The sequence below is a fragment of the Ornithorhynchus anatinus genome, chromosome 12, assembly GCF_004115215.2.
Source record: "Ornithorhynchus anatinus isolate Pmale09 chromosome 12, mOrnAna1.pri.v4, whole genome shotgun sequence".
In the NCBI taxonomy this organism is placed as follows: Eukaryota; Metazoa; Chordata; class Mammalia; order Monotremata; family Ornithorhynchidae; genus Ornithorhynchus; species Ornithorhynchus anatinus.
The window spans coordinates 10,115,257-10,137,482 of record NC_041739.1 but is presented as its reverse complement, the minus strand read 5'-3'; the positions used below and the strand labels follow the sequence as shown (position 1 = coordinate 10,137,482).

The 22,226-nt window shown below is 41.8% G+C and overlaps 1 protein-coding gene across 2 annotated transcripts in view; it reads left to right on the top strand.

Moving 5' to 3' along the window:
* The window catches only part of CLCN3 (chloride voltage-gated channel 3), an 89,683-nt gene that overhangs the window by 3,822 nt on the left and 63,635 nt on the right, over window positions 1-22,226 (top strand). For both annotated transcript variants that reach the window (XM_007673030.2, XM_029076508.1), the window contains exons 2-3: window positions 310-373; window positions 2,200-2,375. In XM_007673030.2, coding sequence (XP_007671220.1) covers window positions 2,216-2,375 — 160 coding nt within the window. In that variant the 5' untranslated portion in view covers window positions 310-373; window positions 2,200-2,215. The remainder of the gene's footprint in view (window positions 1-309; window positions 374-2,199; window positions 2,376-22,226) is intronic.

The window sequence follows — 22,226 nt, the reverse complement described above, 5'->3', positions numbered from 1 at the left end:
CAGCTCAACACAGTCCCTCTCCCACATGGGCTCACAATCTAAAACAGTAACCTGAAAATAATACTCCTGCCTCTTTTAAGAGTTTTCCATCCGAGGTAACTAGCAGCTTGCTATCCAGTGTGTCCTGAAATACAAGGTAGTGTATGTAAAAAAAAATTTAAAAAATCCTTGCTGATTTTTTATGGGGGGATGGGGGTATCTAGATTGAAGAAATCTGTATCTTCATTAGTGATTAAAACAGTACATGATCCTGGCATGACTGGATTAATTTTTCTTCCTTAGCCAATTTATACATTCTGTTTTCTCTAGATTTCTGCAAAGCAGGCTTACTGTCAGGAATTTTATGTAAAAAGCAATCTGAATGAGTCTGCAGGTAAGCAGATGGCTATTTTCCATTAATGTTATTTGACTTTTTTGTAAAGAGCACTAGGGAAGCTTTAAAAATCACTTTAATTCTTTCCTTTTACGGCTCTGTTTGGAATGTTATCATTGCACCATTTTGTAAATAGGAGAGTTTGGAAGGGAACCCACATGATTTGTCGAGTTGGAAAAGTCAGCCTGAAAACTAAAACTCCCACCAGAGTCTGCTAAATCGATCATTTTTATTATGTTCTCTGGGTTGAGATAACAGGACTTCTACTTGGCCAGTGTAACCACATACTTCAATCCCTGTCAGTCTTTGCATTAACAGTTCAGCTCAACTCTTACACTGTCATTCAGCAAGGAGTAGCGTATAGGAGTTGTTAACATTCTAGACAGAAGTAGAAAAAAGTGTTTGTGTTTTAATTTGCATTTCTAGTGACAGTTCTCTTGCTAGTTAAATTTACTTTGAGCTTAAGACATGCTGAAAATAAGAATTGAGAAGAATTTATAATTGGATTCATTGTGACCCAATGAGACCAAAGCACAGCCCATTTTACTGCACCGATTGTTTCGTGTAGTAAGGAGAGTTATAGTCAGGCAATACTATAAAAATATGTTAAAATATCTTACAAGATCAAGAGGTTTGAACTTGCCTGGGAACTCGAGACCCATCCTTGTGACTTGAACAGTTGCCTGAGTTGTCTGGGTCTCTGGGAGAAAACAGCAGAGCTGTTGTCTAAAAAACAAAACTTGGTATTCATTTGATGCCTTTGATCAATACATCTGTAAAGCCCTTTGCTTCCTTTAAATGTGATCATTCAAATATGCCTTTAGCATGGGGTCATTGAGTTATGTTCCATTTTTATCCGATAGGTTTTGTCAGTTAAAATACCCCTATGAATTTTCAAGTCACTAAAGGTGGAATGGGTAATCAGTCAGTTAATCAATTGGTAGTATTTATTGAGTGCTTTTTGGGTGCAGAGCACTGTACTAAGCACTGGGGAGATTTTCATCCAATAGAGTTGGTACACACGTTCCCTGACAAAAGGTAGCTTACAGTCTAGAAGGGGAGACAGACTAAAGTAAATTACAGATATGTACCTAAGTGCTGTGAGGCTGAGGATGGGGTGTTAATATCAGTAATAATAGTGTTAATAATAATGTTGGTATTTGTTAAGTGCTTACTATGTGCAGAGCACTGTTCTAAGCACTGGGGTAGATACAGGGTAATCAGGTTGTCTCAGGTGAGGCTCACAGTTAATCCCCATTTTATAGATGAGGTAACTGAGGCACAGAGAAGTTAAGTGACTTGCCCACAGTCAAGCACTTCAAGGGTACAGATCCAAGCGAAGAGGTGACAGAAGGGAGAAGGAGTAGGGGAGATTAAGGTTTACACAGGGAAGGTCTCTTAGAGATGTGATTTTTAGGAGAGCTTTGAAGGTGGGGAGATTGACTGTTTACTTGTTTTGATGTCCATCTCCCCCCTTCTAGACTGTAAGCCCAGCTTGGGCAGGGATTGTCTCTGTTGCTGAATTATACTTATTTGAGAGAAGGGTTAGGTCTCAGGCTTTCCAGGGGTGAGAAGATCAGTGAAAGGGTGATTAGGCTCTTTCCTGATTGGAAATATGTCCAGAAATCTCATTTATATATTACAGAAATGGATATAAATAAAAGAAAGTTAGCCTATTGCCATATTGCTGGTAGGGACTTCCCTTTTTTTGAAATCTCCAGTAATCCAAACTTATTCTTATGTGCTCTTTTAGAGGGAAGGGAGTGGCTGAATCATGAATTACCCTGAGAAAATGTCATCTCAAAGCATGGTTGTATTTTTCTTAGGTTTTCAAGCAGCTAAATGGAGTCTGAGCAGTTGTTCCACAGAGGCTACTATCGAAACAGTTATAACAGTATTACTAGTGCCAGTAGTGATGAGGAGCTTTTAGATGGAGCAGGTGTCATTATGGACTTCCAGACCTCTGAAGATGACAATCTGTTAGACGGTGATGCATCGGTTGGTAAGTTACATGTTTTCTGAATGCTGTCTGTCTGCCTCATCTATTGTCTGACAGTTGCTGACAATGCTGTTGATTATTGATGTCCTTGAACAGATCAGATGTTTCACTCTCTTAGGTTGAATTTTCAACATTTTATTTTTATTCCCAGATTTCGTCTTGGACAGGTAATGTGTCTGCTATATTGTACGTCCCCGAGTGCTTAGTATAGTGCTCTGTGCACAGTAAGCACTCAATCGATATGATTGATAGATTTGTAGATCTTCAGAACCACTTCCCCCCACGTATATACCACACAAAAAAGCTATATAAATGACTTTAATTTGGCCTTGAGTGGAAGGAACTTTTGGGTCTAAGTCCTGGTTGTGGAGCAGTATCGACTTTAAATAGAAATCCAAGAGGGGAGTTAGGCCGGCTACCCAAAATGGCAGTCGGTGGAGGAAAGGGACGCCTTAGCATCATGGGATGGGAGGGGTTTGTGGCTGGAGCACATCCATAAATCCTCCGGGTGGATGAATGGTTCAGAGACCTATCAGGTGTTGAATTACAAGTAGTTTCAGGTAAAACGTTCTATGCCTGCATGTTGTCACAGTGCTCAGAAAATGCAATGGTGTGGTGAAAGATAACTTTCTCTTGGTATCTTGGCCCCCCAAAAATGGAATTAAGTTGGGTTATTTGGCATTTCTTTTATCCTGGATCCTCCATTGTGTTAAGTTTATCAAGCATCAGAGGCCATATCGACAGTTATTTACAGCCAGGAAAAGGTAATGAACTGAAAATAATTCAGTAAAATTGTGATGGAAAGGATTCTGAGGAAAGGGTGGAGAGAGGTGATGGTGAGAAATAGGCAAACCATGGAGCCCTCTCAGCAAGGAGTGCTTTATCTTGATGAGCCTGAGTGATGGTCTGACCCCTCCCAGAGTCGGGGTCAGGAGTAGCTCTCCTTCTCAGCTTCTGCTCCCCCCTAATCTTCATTCATTCATTCAATAGTATTTATTGAGCGCTTACCATGTGCAGAGCACTGTACTAAGCGCTTGGAATGTACAATTCGGCAACAGATAGAGACAATCCCTGCCCATTGATGGGCTTACAGTCTAATCGGGGTAGACAGAAGGACAAAAACAAGACAATTTAATAGCAATAAATAGAAGCAAGGGGATGTACACCTCATTAACAAAATAAATAGGGTACTAAAAATATATACAAATGAGCACAGTGCTGAGGGGAGGTGAAGGGAGAGGGGGAGGAGCAGATGGAAAGGGGGGAAAGAGGGCTTATCTGAGGGCAGGTGAAGGGGGAGCAGAGAGGGAACAACGGGAAAAGGGGAAGCTTAATCTGGGAAGGCCTCTTGGAGGAGGTGAGCTCTCAGTAGGGCTTTGAAGAGGGGAAGAGAGTTTGGTGGAGGTGAGGAGGGAGGGCATTCCAGGACAGTGTGAGGACGTGGGCTAGGGATCAGGAATACCTTCGCCTGTGTGCTGCCCAGTAAAGGGAAAAAGGGCAAAATGTGCATTTAAAAGCCTTTTTGTCATGAACAGAAAGTATTTCAGTGGCCTGTCTCGTGTTGCCTCATCTCCATCTACACCCACTGCCTTGGAGAACTTTGCTCCTGTGACTTCAACTACAATTTCTAGGCGGATGATTCCCAAATCTACCTCTCCCTCAAGCCCTGACCTCTCTCCTTCTCTGCAGTGTCACATTTCCTCCTGCCTTTAGGATACATCTACTTGGGTGTCCCTCTGACACCTCAGACTAATATGTCCATAACAGGACTCCTCATCTTTCCACCTAAATCCTGTCCTTCCCCTGACTTTCCGATCTCTGTGTACAATACCACCATCCTCCCTGCCTCTCAAATCCATAACCGTGACATGATCCTTGACTCATTGTGTCACACAGCAGATCTCATCAAATCCTGTCGGTTCTATCTTCACAGTGTTTCTAAAATCCATCTTTTCCTCTCCACCCATATTGCTACCACACTGATAATAAATATTATGGTACTTAAGTGCTTACTATGTGCCAGACACTGTACTAAGCACTGGGGTAGATACAAGCAAATTGGGTTGGACACAGTCCCTGCCCTATGTGGGGCTCCCAGTCTCAATCCCCATTTTGCAGATGAGGTAACTGAGGCTCAGAGAAGTGAAGTGACTCATCCAAGGTCCCAAAGCAGACAAATGGCAGAGCCGGGATTAGAACCCATGACCTCACCGCCAGGCCCACGCTCATCAGCTGTGCTTTGCTGCTTCTTGCATTATTTGTCTGTTCATCTATCTCGCTACCAACCCCTTGCCCACATCCTCCCTCTGGCCTGGAATTCCCTCCCCTTTCATATCTGACAGGCCATCACTCCTCCCACCTTCAAAATTTTCCTAAAATTTCCTCTAAGGGGCCTTCTCCGACTAACCCCTCATTTCCCCTACCTATCCTCTCCTCTGGGTTGCCTACCTCACCTCGCTTCTCTCCTTCTACAACCCAGCCCGCATATTTCACTCCTCTGGTGCTAACCTTCTCACTGTGCCTCAATCTCGCCTGTCTCGCCACAGACCCTTGGCCTGGAACTCCCTCCCTTCTCCAATCCACCAGCCAGTTACTCTCCCCCACTTCAAAGCCTTACTGAAGGCACATCTCCTCCAAGAGGCCTTCCCAAACTAAGCTCCAATTTTCCTTAGCTCCCACTCCCTTCCGCATCGTCCTGACTCACTCCCTTTGCTCTCCCCCCACCGCCACCCAGTCCCGTAGCATTTATGTATATATCTCTACTTTTATTTACTTGTATTGATGTCAGTCTCCCTCCTCTAGACTATGAACTCATTGTGGGCAGGGATTGTCACTCTTTTATTGAACTTTCCGAAGCGCTTGGTACAGTGCTCTGCACACAGTAAGCACTTAATAAATACAATTGAATGATTGAATGAATGTACCTGGATCTGTAACTGTTAATTACATGATATTCACTCCACTCTCAACCCCACCACACTTAGGTATGTAATTATCCATAATTATTTTATTTTTAATGTCTGTCTCCCCCTCTAGACGGTAAGTTCCTTGGAGGCAGGGAATGTGTCTTACAGGTTTGTTGTAGTGTACTCACCCGAATGCTTAATCCAGTGCTTGGACTCTTTGCCATCCTGTAGGTCACAGGCAGTAGACAGGAACCAGGCAGGTCACTCTACTCCCTCCCCTCTCATCCTCTTTCTTCCCTTGATCTCTCCCCTCCCTTCCCTTCCCCTCCTCCTTGTGGGCAGAAGATGTGGCTGTTTATTGTTCTGTTGTCTTCTCCCACGCACTTAATACAGTGCTCTGCACACAGTAAGCGCTCGAAAAATACGCACGACTGAATAAGAGCTGCACACAGGAAAAACCACCGATTGCAGCAAGTGAGGGAAATACTGGTGTGGAAAGCTGGGTGTGTTTCTCCTGGAGGCAGTTTGGTTTAAGGTTTTTTCTCCAGGAGGTGTCACTGCAGGCCAGCACCAAGGATCAGTCAGTCATCTGATGTAGGAATAATAATTAAAATAATTATGGTATTTAAGTGCTTACTGTGTGCTAGGCACCGACACTGAGCGCTGGGGTGGATACCAGCAAATCAGGTTGGACACAGTCCCTGTCCCGCATGGGACTCACAGTCTCCACCCCCATTTTACGGATGAGGTAACTGAGGCATAGTGAAGGTCTCAGTTGTCTCACAGCAGACAACTGGCAGAACCGGGATTGGTACCCGTAACCTTCTGACTCCCGGGCCCATTCTCTATCCACTATGCCATGCGGCTTCTCAGCATGAGAGTAAGCAGGCTATCAATCAATCAGTGGTATTTATAGGGCACTGGACTAAATGCTTGGGAGAGTACGTTATCAGAGAGTTAGTAGATAACGTTTTCTGCCCATAGTGAGCTTATAGTGTAGAGGCTAGCCAGTTGGAGAGTGGTGGCTTGAATGTATTTACAGCGCTGTTGATCCCATGCAGTTTCCCAGAGCTGAGTTGACGCTCCCTTCAGAAGAGACGATCCCAAGATGGGTCTGACACCCTTCTTTCCCCTACAGTTGAGTAGGGCTGAAATACGAAGGCCTGCTTTCTTCACTCCACATTTTAAGTAGCTCAATCAGATGTCTTTTATTGTTCCCTTTTTTCCTAAGCATATGCAAGTTCTTAGATCCTTCGGAGGCTCTCAAGAAGCCAACATTAGAGGTAGAGGATAAAAGCGTCGGGGGTTGCTGAGGGTTTGCTCTGCTAAGACCAACGGGGCAGCAGGATGTGCCAGATGAGGCCCTGGAAGGTGTCCGTCTGAGGGTTTGAAATCCTGTTTGAGGGGTCAGCCTTAAATTTCAGAGATACATTAAAGAAGGTTTGGGGTGCCAGTCCTGCCAGACTGAGGGATGGGATGAAGGAAGCAGTGTAGTCTAGTGGAAAGAGCCTGGGACGCAGAGGACCGGGTTACAGTCCCGGCTCTACCACTTATCTGCTGTGTGACCTTGAGCAAGGCGCTTCACTTTTATGTGCTTCAGTTTCCTCATCTGCAAAATGGAGATTAAATCCTACTCCCACTGTTTTAGACTGTGAACCCCATATGGGACAGGGACTGTCTTCAATCTGAGTTCTTGGTGCATAGTAAGTGCTGGACAAGTATTGTTATTACTGTTGCTGTTGTTATCATGTCTGTAACACAAGAGACAGTGTTTATGTCAGGCAGGTTTGCCCAGTTTCACAATTAATTTGGTTAGAATAGTATCAGGAAATTGGGGGGCATTTTTTGGCGGGGGGAAGAGCATGAGCCTGCTTGGTTATAGAATGGTGAGGGATGAGGGGTCAATCCTTGCTTGTTGTCTGGGATCAAGAGAGGTCTTGACTGAAAATTCAGCGGTGATGGGAGGGAGAAAGAGAATGAGAGAGAGATGAGTGGGGGTTACAGTCAGATTAGTGATTTTTAAGGATGAGTTCAGAAGCAGGTTACTGATGGAAATATGTTTTCAAATGCATTTTTATGAATTTGTTAGAATAGTAACAGAAAATTGGGGGGCATTTTTTTTTTTTGAGAGGATGAGCCTGTTTGGTTATAGAATGCCGAGGGGTCAAAAGAAGCAGCCTTTGAGAGTGTGCAGCATCAGACACTGGGTGTTCTACAGCATGAGTTTTTTCTAAGTGAGGTTTTTTGCAGGAGAACTGAGTGTCATCCCCCAGAAGTAAGAAATTTTGAACTGCTTGTTGTCTGGGATCAAGAGAGGTCTTGACTGAAAATTTGGTGGTGAGGGGAGGGGGAAAGAGAACGAGAGAAAAATGAGTGGGGGTTGCAATCAGATTAGTGATTTTTAAGGGTGAGTTCAGGAGCAGATTACTGATGGAAGTATGTTTTCAAATAAATGCATTTTTTATATGTATGTATCTCGAGGGGAAATATGAATTAACGAGGGCACTGGACTTTGTAGTTTGAGGATAAAGCATTCCTTTACATAAGAACCTAAGGGGTCGATTAGCCAGCGTCTTTGTTTCAGATATATTTTATAAATCAATAAAAGCAGAACTGTTCCTTTTGATTACCACTATGGTGTCCTCAGTCTTTTGGATTTACAAAATCCTCACCTGTGACTCTGCCCTCACCAATGACATGGATCAAATAAGCCCCCTCGTCATATTATATAATTATAGAGCCCACAGCAGCAACAGTCTTTCCTGAATGAATGTGATTTGCTTTTCCACGCAGGCTGTTTATTTACCGATGACTAAAAAGACTGAACTGAGACTTGATGTACCTTTGGCGAACATTTGCAAGAGGGGAGGATAGTTCATGAAAACGATTACCTTGCCAGCCTCCTCTGAAACATTTTAATCTCCCCTTTATTTTCTGAAAGCGAGACTCAAAATTGGGCAATTATTTGGGTGGTATTTATTTTACTTTAGAATTTAAGGAAAGGAAAACTCATGAATCTGTGGAGTGAAGTAGTGAAAAAGAATGGACCCCAGAATGATAGCCCTAGGATTCTAGTTTCAGTTTCTTTCCAGACCAGTCCTATGACCTTTAGCCCAACTTCTTATTACCGGAATCGCAGTTCTGTCAAATGAAAATGAGCTGTGACCCTTATGTCATCATCACTTACGTTTAGAAATTATCACTTGAATGCTATGCTGCTAAAGTAAATTCTGTAAGTTCTTCTAGAATGCAAGGGTTTTGTACCTGAAAAACTTTACATTACAGAAAACTCATGTTGTAGATCCCACACTTTGACTAATGCCGCACACGTGCTCAAAACCATTTATTCTGGCCCCACATTGTGCTAAATCCAGACGTATGAGGAGGGAAGACTGATGCCTAGTTTTTCATTAGGGAGCTATCCAACATGGATAATGCTATTATTATTGTGGTCTTTTTTAAGTGCCTTCTATGTGTCAAGCACTGTGCTAAGCCCTGGGGGTAGGTACATGATAATCAGGTTGGACACATTCCTTGTCCCACGTGGGGCTCAGAGTTTAAGTAGGTGGGAGAACAGTATTGAATCCCTATTTTTCAGATGAGGAAACTGAGGCATAGAGAAGTTAAGTGACGTGCGCAAGGTCACCCAGCAGGCAAGTAGCAGAGTTGGTATTAGGACCAAGGTCCTCTGTCTTCCAGGCCCGTGTTCTTTCCACTAGGCCTTGCGCTTTCTCTCTGAAAATCCACATTATGGGAAGAACTAAGTGTCTCCTCGCTCTGCATTCATTAACAGCGCTGTGAAACTACCAGGGATTGGGTTTAGAGTATCCCATTAGAAGGGAGTAAGTGGCTCACTTTTAAAGATGCATTAAGGCAAATCTACTCCAGTGTACTTTTTCTAGAGAAAATGAAGAACTTAAGGAGTTATAGCACTTCTTGAAATCGAGTAATGTAATTTTCTTTCTCACAGCCAGGGTCAGTATCTGGCGCATTGAGTTCTCAAAGCAATTTGAAGAGACTAAAAGTAGTGTTATGGTCATAGCAGCATTCCTTGTGCACCACATTTGTAACGCTGTGGGCAGGGAACGTGTCTACTAACTCTGTTCTATTGTACTCTCTCAGGGGCTTAGTACAGTGCTCTGCACACAGTAAGCACTCAATACGATTGAATGAGTGAATGATCTAAAAATCCTCTGCTGATGGTCAAATCTTCCTTTTAACTCATTAGGGATTTTTTTCCCCTTTTTTCCTTTTAATTTTTGGTTTTCCTTTGTGCGTCTTGGGGTCTTTACTGCTTTGGTTAGAAATGTAAAATATTGTTGCTATGCCCAAGATTTGTATTCTCTACTGCTGATACTTTGATTGCTCCTAGATTTGTTTCTGGAGCTATTCCCATGCTTCTTTGGTGAGCACCAAGAAAAGGACATGATACAAGGGGGTCTGATTCCCAGAGCCCATGTCGGCTTCTGACTACGGGCCAATTCACCTGACACCTTCTGTCAAACTCCTGTCTCCCTGATTGTATAAATGCAGGAAATTTAATTCAGATATATAGAAATGTGCAGTTTTTACCAGTAATCATTTTTGCTACCGAAATACGTGAAAAGGGAATTTGGCAGGATGTTATTTTCTGATTCAAAAGGCAGACTGTTAAAGAATCCAGGCTCATTTTCAAAGTGTATGCAGCCAAATTGGAGAGCTCCAGCTTAAAAAACAGCAAAAAAAACCCCAAAAAACTTCACCTGGCTTGAATATTGAGCTAAATATTAGTCTCAAGAATAGGTTGCAAAGGTAGTCACTTGAGCCAGTCTTATAAAACCTTTTGTGAATTGCCAAAAGGGAGCTCCTAGTTTGCAAACAATACATCCTGGGCGCTGAAGCTTGTCACTCTCCTAGCAACTGAAGTCAATCATTCTTCCCACCAAGGGGCTGACAGGACACTTTGCCTGTCAGTTTAGATAGACACTTTGCAGTATTGCCATGGTTAGTGTGTAGTTTGCAAAGCCAGGAGTAGGTGACTCAGTCAGTTGTATTTATTGAGCTCTTACTGTGTGCAGAGTACTAAGTGCTTGGGAGAGTACAATGTAACAGACACCTACCCTACCCACAAGGAGCTTACATTTGAGAGGTTACTTACTGGCTAAATAGAAAAGAGTCTCCTGAATGGCAAATGCTAAAAATGCCCTTTGTAGAGTGTTTGCACTGTTTGTTTTTGTTGTTTTCATAAGTATTTACAGAGCCATACTATATTTTTTTGTGATGTACAAAGTGATACCAAGGAATGGTGCATTCTTTGTTAGATGGCCTTTCCCCTTTCCCGCTGAGTTTCATTTTTGGCCCTTTCTCTGTTATCATTTAAAGGGACTTCATTTGAGATTCCATTCGTTATCATCCTTAGTATTTATTGGATGCCTACCACGTGCAAAATGCTGTGTTAGAATCTTGGTGCATTTTTTACAATCATTTTCTAGTTGCCACTGACAGCCTGTAGGGTTTTTGAATTTCCATGCAGGTGGTTCAAATTGCCTCTCTTCTCTACTCAGATTGCAAGGGGCTCATTGAGGTGTATACCGTATGTATTTTTGGTCACATGGCTTAGAAAGAAGGAAACTTTTCCATATTCCTAGGTATTGTTATTTATAAAAGTGGCCTTAATGTAGTGATCTAGTGTATAAACTTCTTTAGGTGAAGAGATTGCCTGTGAAGAGAATTCACTTTTCTCAAGATAGTATGGACTTAAATCAGTGGTGGAGAGAATCTCCTAAAAATTGCTGATATTGCTTCCTCACTTTTTTTGTTTTAGTGGCCATTGGAAAAGGTGACTGGGAAACACCCCATGAGCTTCTTTGTCAGGAGAGGATGTCATTGAATAAATTGTCTCGTGTGGGTTCTAAATGGAAGCACGTAGAGCTGATGTCAAGGAAGAGTTAATCCTCCTCTTATGAACAGCAGGCCCTTAAAATGCACATTGATTTATGTAAAGTGCTGATCACTCTGTAACTTGATCATATTTTTCACATATCCTCAGGGAGGAGTAGGCTTATCTCAGTCAACTCAAAATTAACCTTGCTGATAAATTTTGGACCTGTAGGCATAAAAATTCTAATATAAAAGTAATAAAGCAATAAAATGGACTCTGCTATTACATTACACCAGGGTAGGTATCAGAATTAGCATTTGAAGGATAGACGTAATTGAAGAAAGTTTATAAATTTTGAATTAAAAAAATTTGAAACCAACTTTTTTGTCAGCGAATATGAGAAAATAAATTTTAAGTGTAAGGTTTTTAACATATCCCTAAGAGGCTGTTAACCATCAGGTAATACCAGATATGTTTTCCAAGTTTAATATTTCCCAACTTTGCTATTTTACCAAACTACATTCAGTTTTATTTCCATGTGCCAGTTTGTAAATTCAGTTTTCAGAACCGATCAAAATGAGACAAAGATCAAGTGGACATTGTGCCTTATGGAATTTGATCACCTTGTAGATTTTTGCTGTTTCATTGGTTCTGTTGCTCAAATACCTTTTAATTCTCACTTTTTAAAAGAGAAAATTAAATCCAGGGTATCTAACCAGTGAGGACAGGTCTGCCCATCATAGCTGGGTAGCTACCATATTTGTACAAAATGTCACTGGGACAGGAAAAAAACCCCTGCTTTATTCTAGATTCAGAATAGGGTGGTTTTTTTTAACATCATCTGGACACAGATCCAGTGTTCTTTAAAGAGAAAAGAGCCTAGTGAAATGCTCTAGACTTTTGATTATTCTGTATTGGATTAGCCAATTGATGGCTCAAACCAGGCCTTTTTTCGCTTCCTCCCTTTTTCCTTCTTTTCCCCATTCGACACAGTACCTGCTCTAGGTAGAGGGGCTTGAGCAGACTAGGCCTTTGAGAGCCCACAGGGTAAACTGAGGGTAAAAAGGAGTTTAACCTCAGCTCATCCCCATTCAGAAGATACCCCGGAGCAAATCAAGTCTCCTCCAGAGAGGATGAGAAATTATCATTAGGGCTAAGTCCCTGACATGCCTCTGGCCTGCCTTGGGCAGTCCCAATCTAGGTCTGGACTAAATTCTACAGAGAAGCAGCGTGGCCTAGTGGAAAGATGGGCCTGGGAGTCAGAGGGCCTGGGATCTTAATCGCGGCTCTGCCGCTTGCTTGCTGGGTGACCGTGGGCAAGTCACTTAACTTCTCTATGCCTCAGTTACCTCATCTGCAAAACGGAGATTAAATCTCCTACTTAGAATGTGAGTCCCTTGAGCAACAAGGAGTGTTTCCACCGTAATTACCTTGTACCTACCCCAGAGCTTAGAACAGGTTTGACTCATAGCAAGCACTTAAGAAATGCCATTAAAACATAAAATTCCTGGGGCTCCTCTGAATGACAGACTTAGGGTTTTGGGCACCCCCTGTGCTGAGGGAGCTTCTGTTGGCTCAATAGTATCCTCATCATTTTCTTCATATCACTATCTGCCTCCCCCTCTAGACTGTAAGCTCGTTATGGGCAGAGAATGTTTCTGCTAGTTCTGTTGCATTGAACTCTCCCAAACGCTTAGTACAGTGCTCATAGTAAGCACTGAATAAATATGATTAATTGATTGACCTTGCTTCCTACTCAGTAGCGACTCAATAAAGAGCACTGGCGATGATGATTGATTGAGTAGGAAGCAAGGTAGTGAGCCCTTGGGAGAGTGGACTGTATCTAATTCTTATGTGTGTGTATTCTTAACTAGCATTTAATACAGTGCTAATTCCTAAGAATAGAGTCCAACTCTAATGTATTCTCCCAAGCGCTTAGTACAGCGTTAAAAATCATTGATTGACGCATGGTATTTGACAAATTCACAAGGGTACAGTAGGAACTTAGGCCTTCAGTGGCTTAAAATCTTGTGGGGTGGTAGACAAAGATGAATAATTTGAGCAGGCAGCAAAGAATCATTTGAGCAGCTGTTCACTTGCCCTGAATTCTCCAGTCTCCTTTGATTGACTCATGGACTGCCAACAGGCCTGTTAACTCTTTCTTCTACCAAAGAGTTTGATTTGAGCGACACTCAGTTCTGCTATAGTACATGCGTTCACTCTGCATTTTAACAAAAGGGCGGTAAGAGTGTGAGGGAACATATATCTGACAGTGCGAGCCTAGTTGGCTTTGGTGTGCCATGTAATCGGAGAACAGCTTATACACATGATAATGGAATGGGTGAATGCCACAGACCTTTGCAAGAACACATCCCTTGAGAGACTTGGGGTATATATTTCATTGGCTTGATTTGTTCTGCTTTTATCAGTTCCTCTTTCATAAAGTAGCTTTGACTTGGTAGAGAATTTTTGAAGTTCTGAGAAATACTTTGTATGAATTCCCGATTTGTAATCATAAAAAAAAAAATTTGCCTTTCCTCCTAATTGTCAGTAGATTTTAAGGTTCATGTGCCCGCATTTAAATCCTTTCTAGATTAAACCCTGGCCAGAGACTGGACTAGAACTCAGATTTTCTGATTCCCAGGGCAGTGCTCTTTTCAGTGGACCGTCATCATCATCAATCGTATTTATTGGGCACTTATCGTGAGCAGAGCACTGTACTAATTCATTGGGGGAGTACAATACAACAGAGTTAGAATACACGTTCAGGCCCACAATGAGCTTATTCTTTAGAGGGTCAATAGCAGGGTGAGGCTGGTAATTAGCTGCGTGCAGAACATTGTGCGAAGCACTGAAGAGATGACAAAGTCCTTCTCAAGGAGTTGACTTTCTGTTATTTGCCACTTGATTTTTATTTTTATTTTATTTTGGATTTTTTTTTTTGTTTTTTTTCAGTAAGAGAAGGCTGATTCTCTGTAGCAGTGCTGCTCCTTTATCTCCCCTTTACTCAATAAAGGATTTGACTGATCTTCGCTCCATTTAACCTTTGTCCCTGATCTTGTGTGTAGATGAATGCATCTCAGTCACTGGGAATGTATGGGTGATCTTGAGAGGCAAGGTGTATGAAGAAATGACTTAAGGATTCTTTTGTTTACACGTTATTCTTTGGAGGACCAAAAATGAGGAAACTTATATATTGTTAAAGCAAACATGAAGGAGAGGAAATCGCTAGGCTTCATCTCATCGGAACGCAGAAGACCTGGATTCAGTAGCAAATAAGGTATGATGGAAATATTTCTTATCACTTCTTTGGGTATAAACGCCTTTTGTTGCTTACCCTGTCTCAAGACTCCTTTCTCTCTGATTTCTTCAGGGTGTTTATCAAATAGGTGCCCTAGATGTCACCTTTATTCAAGAACAGAAACATTGTAAGTGGCCCGATTTCCATTCTCATATCTTTAGGAAAGGCTAATGTTTAACTCAGAGCTGACCTTTAAGGTTGTAAACACTTTGCTTCTCTCCTGTACAGATTTTCTTTGCCGTTCTGGAAGGAGTAATTCAGTCAGATGGACCGATGCCCTGGTTTCCAACAACTCTACTCAGGGGCAGTAAGCGGAACTAAAGTCATTCACCCAACGGATGAGCTTTCCACGAGGGCTGAGAATAAGAAAGAATTGACTCTGCAGACAGAACGTGCTGGGTTGTTGATGGGTTTTCATATCTACCCCTTCACTCCCCCTGCTCACTCCCAGCATTTCATTTCTCTCTGTCTTTTTGGAAGCATTTTAATACTGCAGAATAAATGTATATTTACACATGGATTATAAACGTTGTGATTATTGGCATTGGCTAGTTGGAAGCTTTGAGATTCGGCAAGTCAGTGGCACACTTCACCGCATCTTTGTTGTACAGACCCTGGATGAAGTCATTCATTCAGTCATGTTTATTGAGCGCTTACTGTGTGCAGAGCACTGTATTAAGCGCTTGGAAAGTACAATTAGGCAACAAATAGAGACATTCCCTACCCAACAGTGGGCTCACAGCCTAACCTGGTAAAATGCATTCCAAGCCTCTGACCTGTTGGCAGTGTATTTTGTGGAAAAAGCGCTTTTCTGTTTGTCCGTGGACAAAGCTGAAGTCTCAGTTAAATTACAGCAGCATCCCTTCTGTGTATTCTGCTGGTCATAAAGGCAAAGATACTTTCATTTTTCTCCCTTTTCCTCTTCAGGATGTTCTTCCGTTAGCTTAGGCTGATACAGGATAGAATAAAGGGAGTAATAATAATGAGGGTTGTATTTGTTAGGCACTTAATTTGTGTCAAGCACTGTTCTAAGTGCTGGGGAGGATAGAGGATAATCAGATCAGTCACAGTCCCTGTCCTACACAGGGATTAAGATGAAAGTTGGAAGGAGAACAGATATTGAATCCCCATTATATAGATGTAGCAACTGAGGCACAGAGACGTTTTAAGAGGCTCTCCCAAGGTATTGCAGCAGGTGCGTGGCGGAGCCAGGATTAGAACCCAGATCCTCTGGCTCCTAAGCCTGGACTCCATCCACTTGAAACTGTTCAGAAATAAGACTTTGCCATCCTCTCCTCCTTTATTCATGTCTGTCTCCCCCTCTAGACTGTAAGCTCACTGTGGGCAGGCAACATGCCCCTTTATTGTTATATTGTACTCTCCCAAGTTGTTTGTTACAGTGTTCTGCACACAGTAAGCGCTCAATGAATACTATTGATTGACTGACTGAATGAATTATAGTTCCATCCACTGGGATGCTCAATGTCATGAAGAAAATGATATTATTGATTGGGAGAGATGAGTACATTTTTAACATCAGGCATTGAATAATAATGGAAAGCAGACATTAACTTAAAAGCTGCTTTTTAGGCTTTGCATTTTCATTTTATAAGGCCAATCCACCAGTTGTCTTAATTACTTTTAATATCAAGATTAATCTGGCCCATAAAGCAGTCTGTAGTTAATTTAGTTCATTCTATAGTTTTATATTTTTTCCAACAAATAGGACATCTTGAGAATAGTGCAGATGGAAAGTAGGTTGAGGGAATGCCCAACACATTTTGTGCAGGGTGGCATAGAATTTGGAATCACTTCCTCTTTAGACAGGAAGCCCCAGCCAGTTGGAGCTTTAAGCCTGCTGTTTTTAGAATGGATTCTGTTTTGACTGCATATAGCACGCCTTCTGCAAGTCAGGACCTTCTAAACTAAAATGTAGGTCTTCCACAGCCTTCTGTCAGAGGGAAAAAAGGTATGTTTTGAGGGCAGTCCCTCTGTACAGTTTCAAATTTAAGTGAAGTATTTGGGGGTTGAATAAGTTCTTTTTTGCTGCAGAGTTTCAACAATTACTCACATATAGAAGTTTTTGTAGAAAACAGGTGAACTGTTTTTTCGCTGTTTTAGTTGGCGTTTACCTATATCAGAATGATTTGGAGAGTTAACATTAATAATATTGTTCTAGTGGGTGATATAGTAAGCTCCTTGAGGGCAGGGATCAAGTCGACCAACTCCATTGTACTGTACTCTTCCAAGTGTGTAGAACAGTGCTCTGCACAGAGTAAGATAAATATCGCTGATTGACAGAATTGGCCTTGGAGATCAGATTTGGTGGTGAATCTACAAACGAAAGTCAGTATTCACTCTTCAGTGATGGACTAATACCTGGGAAAACTGAAAGCTCAAGGTTTGGACTTTTAGTAAAATGAAGAGTTGAAAATCTTAATCTGATATAGAAATGAGTGCATTTATGTAGTCTCCGACTTTCATGAAATCACATTTCTTTTCAGAAATAGCAAGTTCTCCTCTATCACAAGGGTTGCGGTTTTAAGAGCACTCGTGCTGTAGTGCTCACCCATTCTGATGCAGGACACCTGAGCATGAGCAGTTTCATCTGGAAATGGGATTGGCAGAGTCTGAACTGACCCACTTTTTTTTTAATGGCATTTGTTAAGCGCTTACAGGTTGGAGGTCATCCATTGCCCAAGGGGCTCACAGTCTTAATCCCCATTTTAGAAGCAGCGTGGCTTAGTGGAAAGAACACAGGCTTGGGAGTCAGAGGTCGTGGGTTCTAATCCCAGCTCCACAATTGGTCAGCTGTGTGACTTTGGGCAAGACACTTAACTCTGTGCCTCAGTTACCTCATCTGTAAAATGGAGATGAAGACTGTGAGCACCACGTGGGATAACCTGAATACCTTGTATCTACTCTAGCACATAAAACAATGCTTGGCACATAGTAAACGCTTAACAAATACCATCGTTCTCATTATTATTATTTTATAGATGAAGTAACTTGGGCACAAAGAAGTTAAAGTAATTTTCCAAAGGTCACAGAGTAGACAAGTGGCGGAGCTGGGATTAGAACCTAGGTCCACTGACCCCCATGCCTGTGTTCTTTCCACTCTTCTTACTGACACAAGAACATTCCCCATTGTTTTAGCCAAAACCTGCATTGAAATACGTCATTCAATCAATCAGTGGTATTTACTGGAAATTTATTAGGGAAGCAGCAAAGCTTAGTGGAAAGAGCACGGGCCTGGGAGTGAGAGGATCTTGTTTTCTGATCCTGACTCTGCCAGTTGCCTGCTGGGTGACCTTGGGCAAGTCACTTCACTTCTCTGTGCCTCAGTTTTTTTGACTGTAAAATGGGGATTTAAAACCCATTCTTCCTCCGACATAGGTTCTCTGACCTGATTAACTTGTATCTTCCCCAGTGCTTAGAACATTGCTTGACACAGAGTAAGCACTTAACAAATCCCTAATTAATTGAACACTTACTGTGTGCATTTGGTAATAGCTATAATAATAATTATGGTATTTGTTAAGTGCTTACTCTGTGCCAAGCGCTGTTCTAAGCACTAGGTAGATACAACGTGATCAGGTTGTCCCACATGGGGCTCACAGTCTTAATCCCCATTTTACAGATGAGGGAACTGAGGCACAGAGAAGTGAAGTGGCTTGTCAAAGGTCAAACAACAGACAAGTGGCAGAACCAGGGTTAGAACCCACATTCTGACTCCCAAGCCCACGCTCTTTCCACTAAGCCTTGCTGCTTCTAGTAGACATAAACCCCTCTATCAAGGAGTTTATATTCTAGTTTGTGGAAGAACAGAAGGAGTTTATATTTTAAACAATTCTAGGGTGATGTACTTGTAAGAATGGACTAATTTGAGATCTACACTGTCCTTCTGTCTGCCTTCTCCTTCTGATTTCCTGTATGTTTATTGGTGATACTCCTTCTATAAATTGGTTCTAGTCCCAGCTGTGCCATTTGTCTGCCATGTGACCTTGGGCAAGTCATTTAACTTCTCTGTGCTAAAGTTACCTCCTCTGTAAAATGGGGATTAAGACTGTGAGCCTCATGTAGAATATGGACTGTGTCCAACCCGATTACCTCGTATCTACCCCAGTGCTTAGAACAGTTCCTGGCACATAAGTGTTTAGCAAATACCATAAAAAAGAAAACATGGGCTGGTTTGGGTTAGAAGAACAATACCAGTAGTATTTCTTGGGCAACACACCCTTGTAGACTGTTCTTTAAATTGTAGCGGCAGCTGCTGTTTATAGGCAAACGACTCTGTGGTGTTGCCTCATTGCCTGCTTCTCCTCAAACAGTATGTATTGAGCACCTACTTTGTGTTAGGCACTGGGGATAACATGTCAGTCAGTACACTGGGTCAGTCTCTGCCACTGTTGTTTTTCTCTGGTTCACGTCTCTGCCACATCTCTTAAGACTGTGGTTTGGTGTCCCCTTATTTCTCCCATCTTGCTTTTGTGTGGCCACTTCACTTCACTATACTATTATCTGGAAGCAGCGTGGCCTAGTGAAAAGAGTGTGGTCCTTGGAGTCAGAGGTCCTGGGTTCTAATCCCAGCTCTGCCTGTCTGCTATGTGGCCTTGGGCAGATCACAAGTTTTGTGCCTAGGTTACCCCATCTGTAAAATGGGGATTAAATCCTACTCCTACTTCATTCAGTAGCATTTATTGAGTGCTTACTATGGGCAGAGCACTGTACCAAGCGCTTGGAATCGACAGTTCGGCAACAGATAGAGACAATCCCTGCCCAATGACGGGCTCACAGTCTAATCTGTGACTGGAGAAGTCTGGAGAAGCAGCGTGGCTCAGTGGAAAGAGCACGGGCTTTGGAGTCAGGGCTCATGAGTTCGAATCCCAGCTCTGCCACTTGTCGGCTGTGTGACTGTGGGCAAGTCACTTAACTTCTCCGTGCCTCAGTTCCCTCATCTGTAAAATGGGGATTAAGACTGTGAGCCCCACGTGGGACAACCTGATTCCCCTATGTCTACCCCAGCGCTTAGAACAGTTCTCGGCACATAGTAAGCGCTTAACAAATACCAACATTATTATTATTATTATTAATCGGGGTAGATAGACGTCAGAGCAAAACTTATTCATTTATTCATTCAGTAGTATTTATTGAGCGCTTACTATGTGCAAAGCACTGTACTAAGCGCTTGGAATGTACAAATCGGTAACAGATAGAGACAGTCCCTGCCCTTTGACGGGCTTATAGTCTAATCGGGGGAGACGGACTGACATGAACAATAGCAATAAATAGAATCTAGGGGAGGAACATCTCATTAAAAAATAGCAAATATATAGAATTAAGGCGATGTACATTTCATTAACAAAATAAATAGGGTAATGAAAATATATAAAAATATATACAGTGGACAGAGACTATGTCCAACCTGATTAACCTGTACTTACCCCAGCGCTTAGAAAAGTGCTTGGTTTAACAAGTAACAAATAAGTGCCTAACAAGTACCATTATCATTTTTATTATCATTATTAGTAATTGTTTGTGTGTGGCATTTCTCTCAACTAGGCCAGGAAGCAGAGTGGCCTAGTAGAAAGAGCATGGTTATGTAATTCTGACTCTGTCACGTGCCTGCTGTGTGATCTTAGGCAAGTCACTTAACTTCCCTCTACCTGTTCGTCATCTATGAAAGAGAGATTCAAAACCTGTTCTCCCTCCTGGTGGGACAGAAATTTTAATCTGATTATCTTGTATTTCCTCCAGAGTTTAGCACAGAATAAACGTTTAATAAATACCACCCTCATCATTATTATTATAAGGTGAGTCTGCAGATTCTGAGTTGTTTTACTATTGATTCAAGTATAATTTCTGTCAGTAAACACACAGATTTTAAGGAAGCAGGTCATTTCATTGTGCAGTCTTAAAATTTACAAAAAAGAAACCTTAGGTGTTTTTTTTTTCAAATTGTGGGTTTTTAGTCGGCAAATTAAAGTTCGTCATTGTGACTATTTCACTTTGTGAAATGAATTGGTGGCCAGTACCAACCCTCATAAACCATAAACAAACAGAAACAGGAAGGGTGGAGGTAAATAAATTTGAATGAGTTGGTACAAGATGGAACAGTTTGGTTATCATTTTGCTTTATTTTGCTTAATTGCATTTTCAATTTCCCTAATCTGTAATTCATTTTAATGCCTGTCTCCCCAGCTAGACTCTAAGCACATTGTGGGTAGGAAATGTGTCTACCAACTTTGTTGTATTGTACTCTCCTGAGTACTTACTACAGTGGTCTGTACACAGCACACAATAAATTCCAGTGATTGATTTCTGAGCTCATTTCCACTGCACCTCAGGCTCTATATTTTATTCTTTGGTGGTAGCACTTTCTGAAGCAGCGTGGCTTAGTGGAAAGGACACGGGCTTGGGAGTCAGAGGTCATGGGTTCTAATCCTGACTCCGCCACTTGTCTGCTGTGTGACCTTGAGCAAGTCACTTAACTTCTCTGTGCCTTAGTTACCTCATCTGTAAAAATGGGGATTTAAAAATCTGAGCCCCATGTGGGACAATCTGATTACCTTGTATCTACCGCAGCACTTAGAACAGTGCTCTGCACATAGCCCTTAACAAATACCATAATTATTATTATTATTATTCCTCTGGGCTCTTCCCCCCTCTGACCCTTAAAGGTCATAAGAAAAACAGTCCCCCCACCTCCTGTCCTCTCAACTTTGATATCCTAATCTTTTCTACTTTACTCTCCACCTCTTTATCACTGGGGTAAATTTAACACATTTATAGTAGAAATCATCATTATTTTGAGTTTTAAATAATGAAGTTATGAGGGTTTTTTTTGGTTATACCTGTATGAATGCAGGCCCTTTTCCTATTTTGAAATTAGGAAAAAATACTGAGTTTTAGCAAGAGAATCGTGCCTCACCCTAAATGCTGTGTGAAGGACTGTAAATATTGCATGGCAACTCTGGTTGGTATTCACCTTCCAGAAGTAGCTAATTCTGAGAATTTACAGGTCCCTCTTCTGGAAATGTGAAATGTATTGGCTCAGCTGACTTGAATCTGGTTTCCCACTCTAAAAAGATTTTGCATTTTTTTCCTGTTTTAAGCAGCTCAAGCCTGCAGTCAGACAGCCCAGAACACTCATGTGAATCCTATTGCAACTGTAAAGCAAATATTTTAGTTAAGATAAACTTGTTTGTGGTTTGTAAACAAGTTGGTCAACCACTCCTAGTAGAGCTTGAGAAAGGAGGTGGGCATTTTTGCATTTCCATGGTCAATTTCATTGAATGACCTTAGCAATTAAAACAGCCCTTATTTAAAAATGCTTATTCAGTCAGTGGCATTTATTGAGTGCTTCCTCTATGCAGAGCATTCATTCATTCAATCAATCGTATTTATTGAGCACTTACTATGTGCAGAGCACTGTACTAAGCGTGTGGGAGAGTACAGTGCAACAGAGTTTGTAAACAAGTTCCATGCCCAAAATGAGCCTACAGTCTGGGGTGGGGAGAGTGACCACAGACATTAATATAAATCAATCATTTTATAATGTATCATTTATAGATGTGTATATGGGTGCTTTGGGTTTAGGGTGGGGCAAATTCCAAAAGCCCAGAGGTTAAAGATCCAAGTATTAGTTTCACAGGTGAGTTTTGAAAGTGAAAATCCTAAACCACGGTTCTTTTGAGTATTGTTATTATTGATTGTGATTGAGTTGGGCAGCCAATTTTAATGTTTCTTTCCTGATCCTTCTAGTTCCATCCCTTCTTTCACCTTTT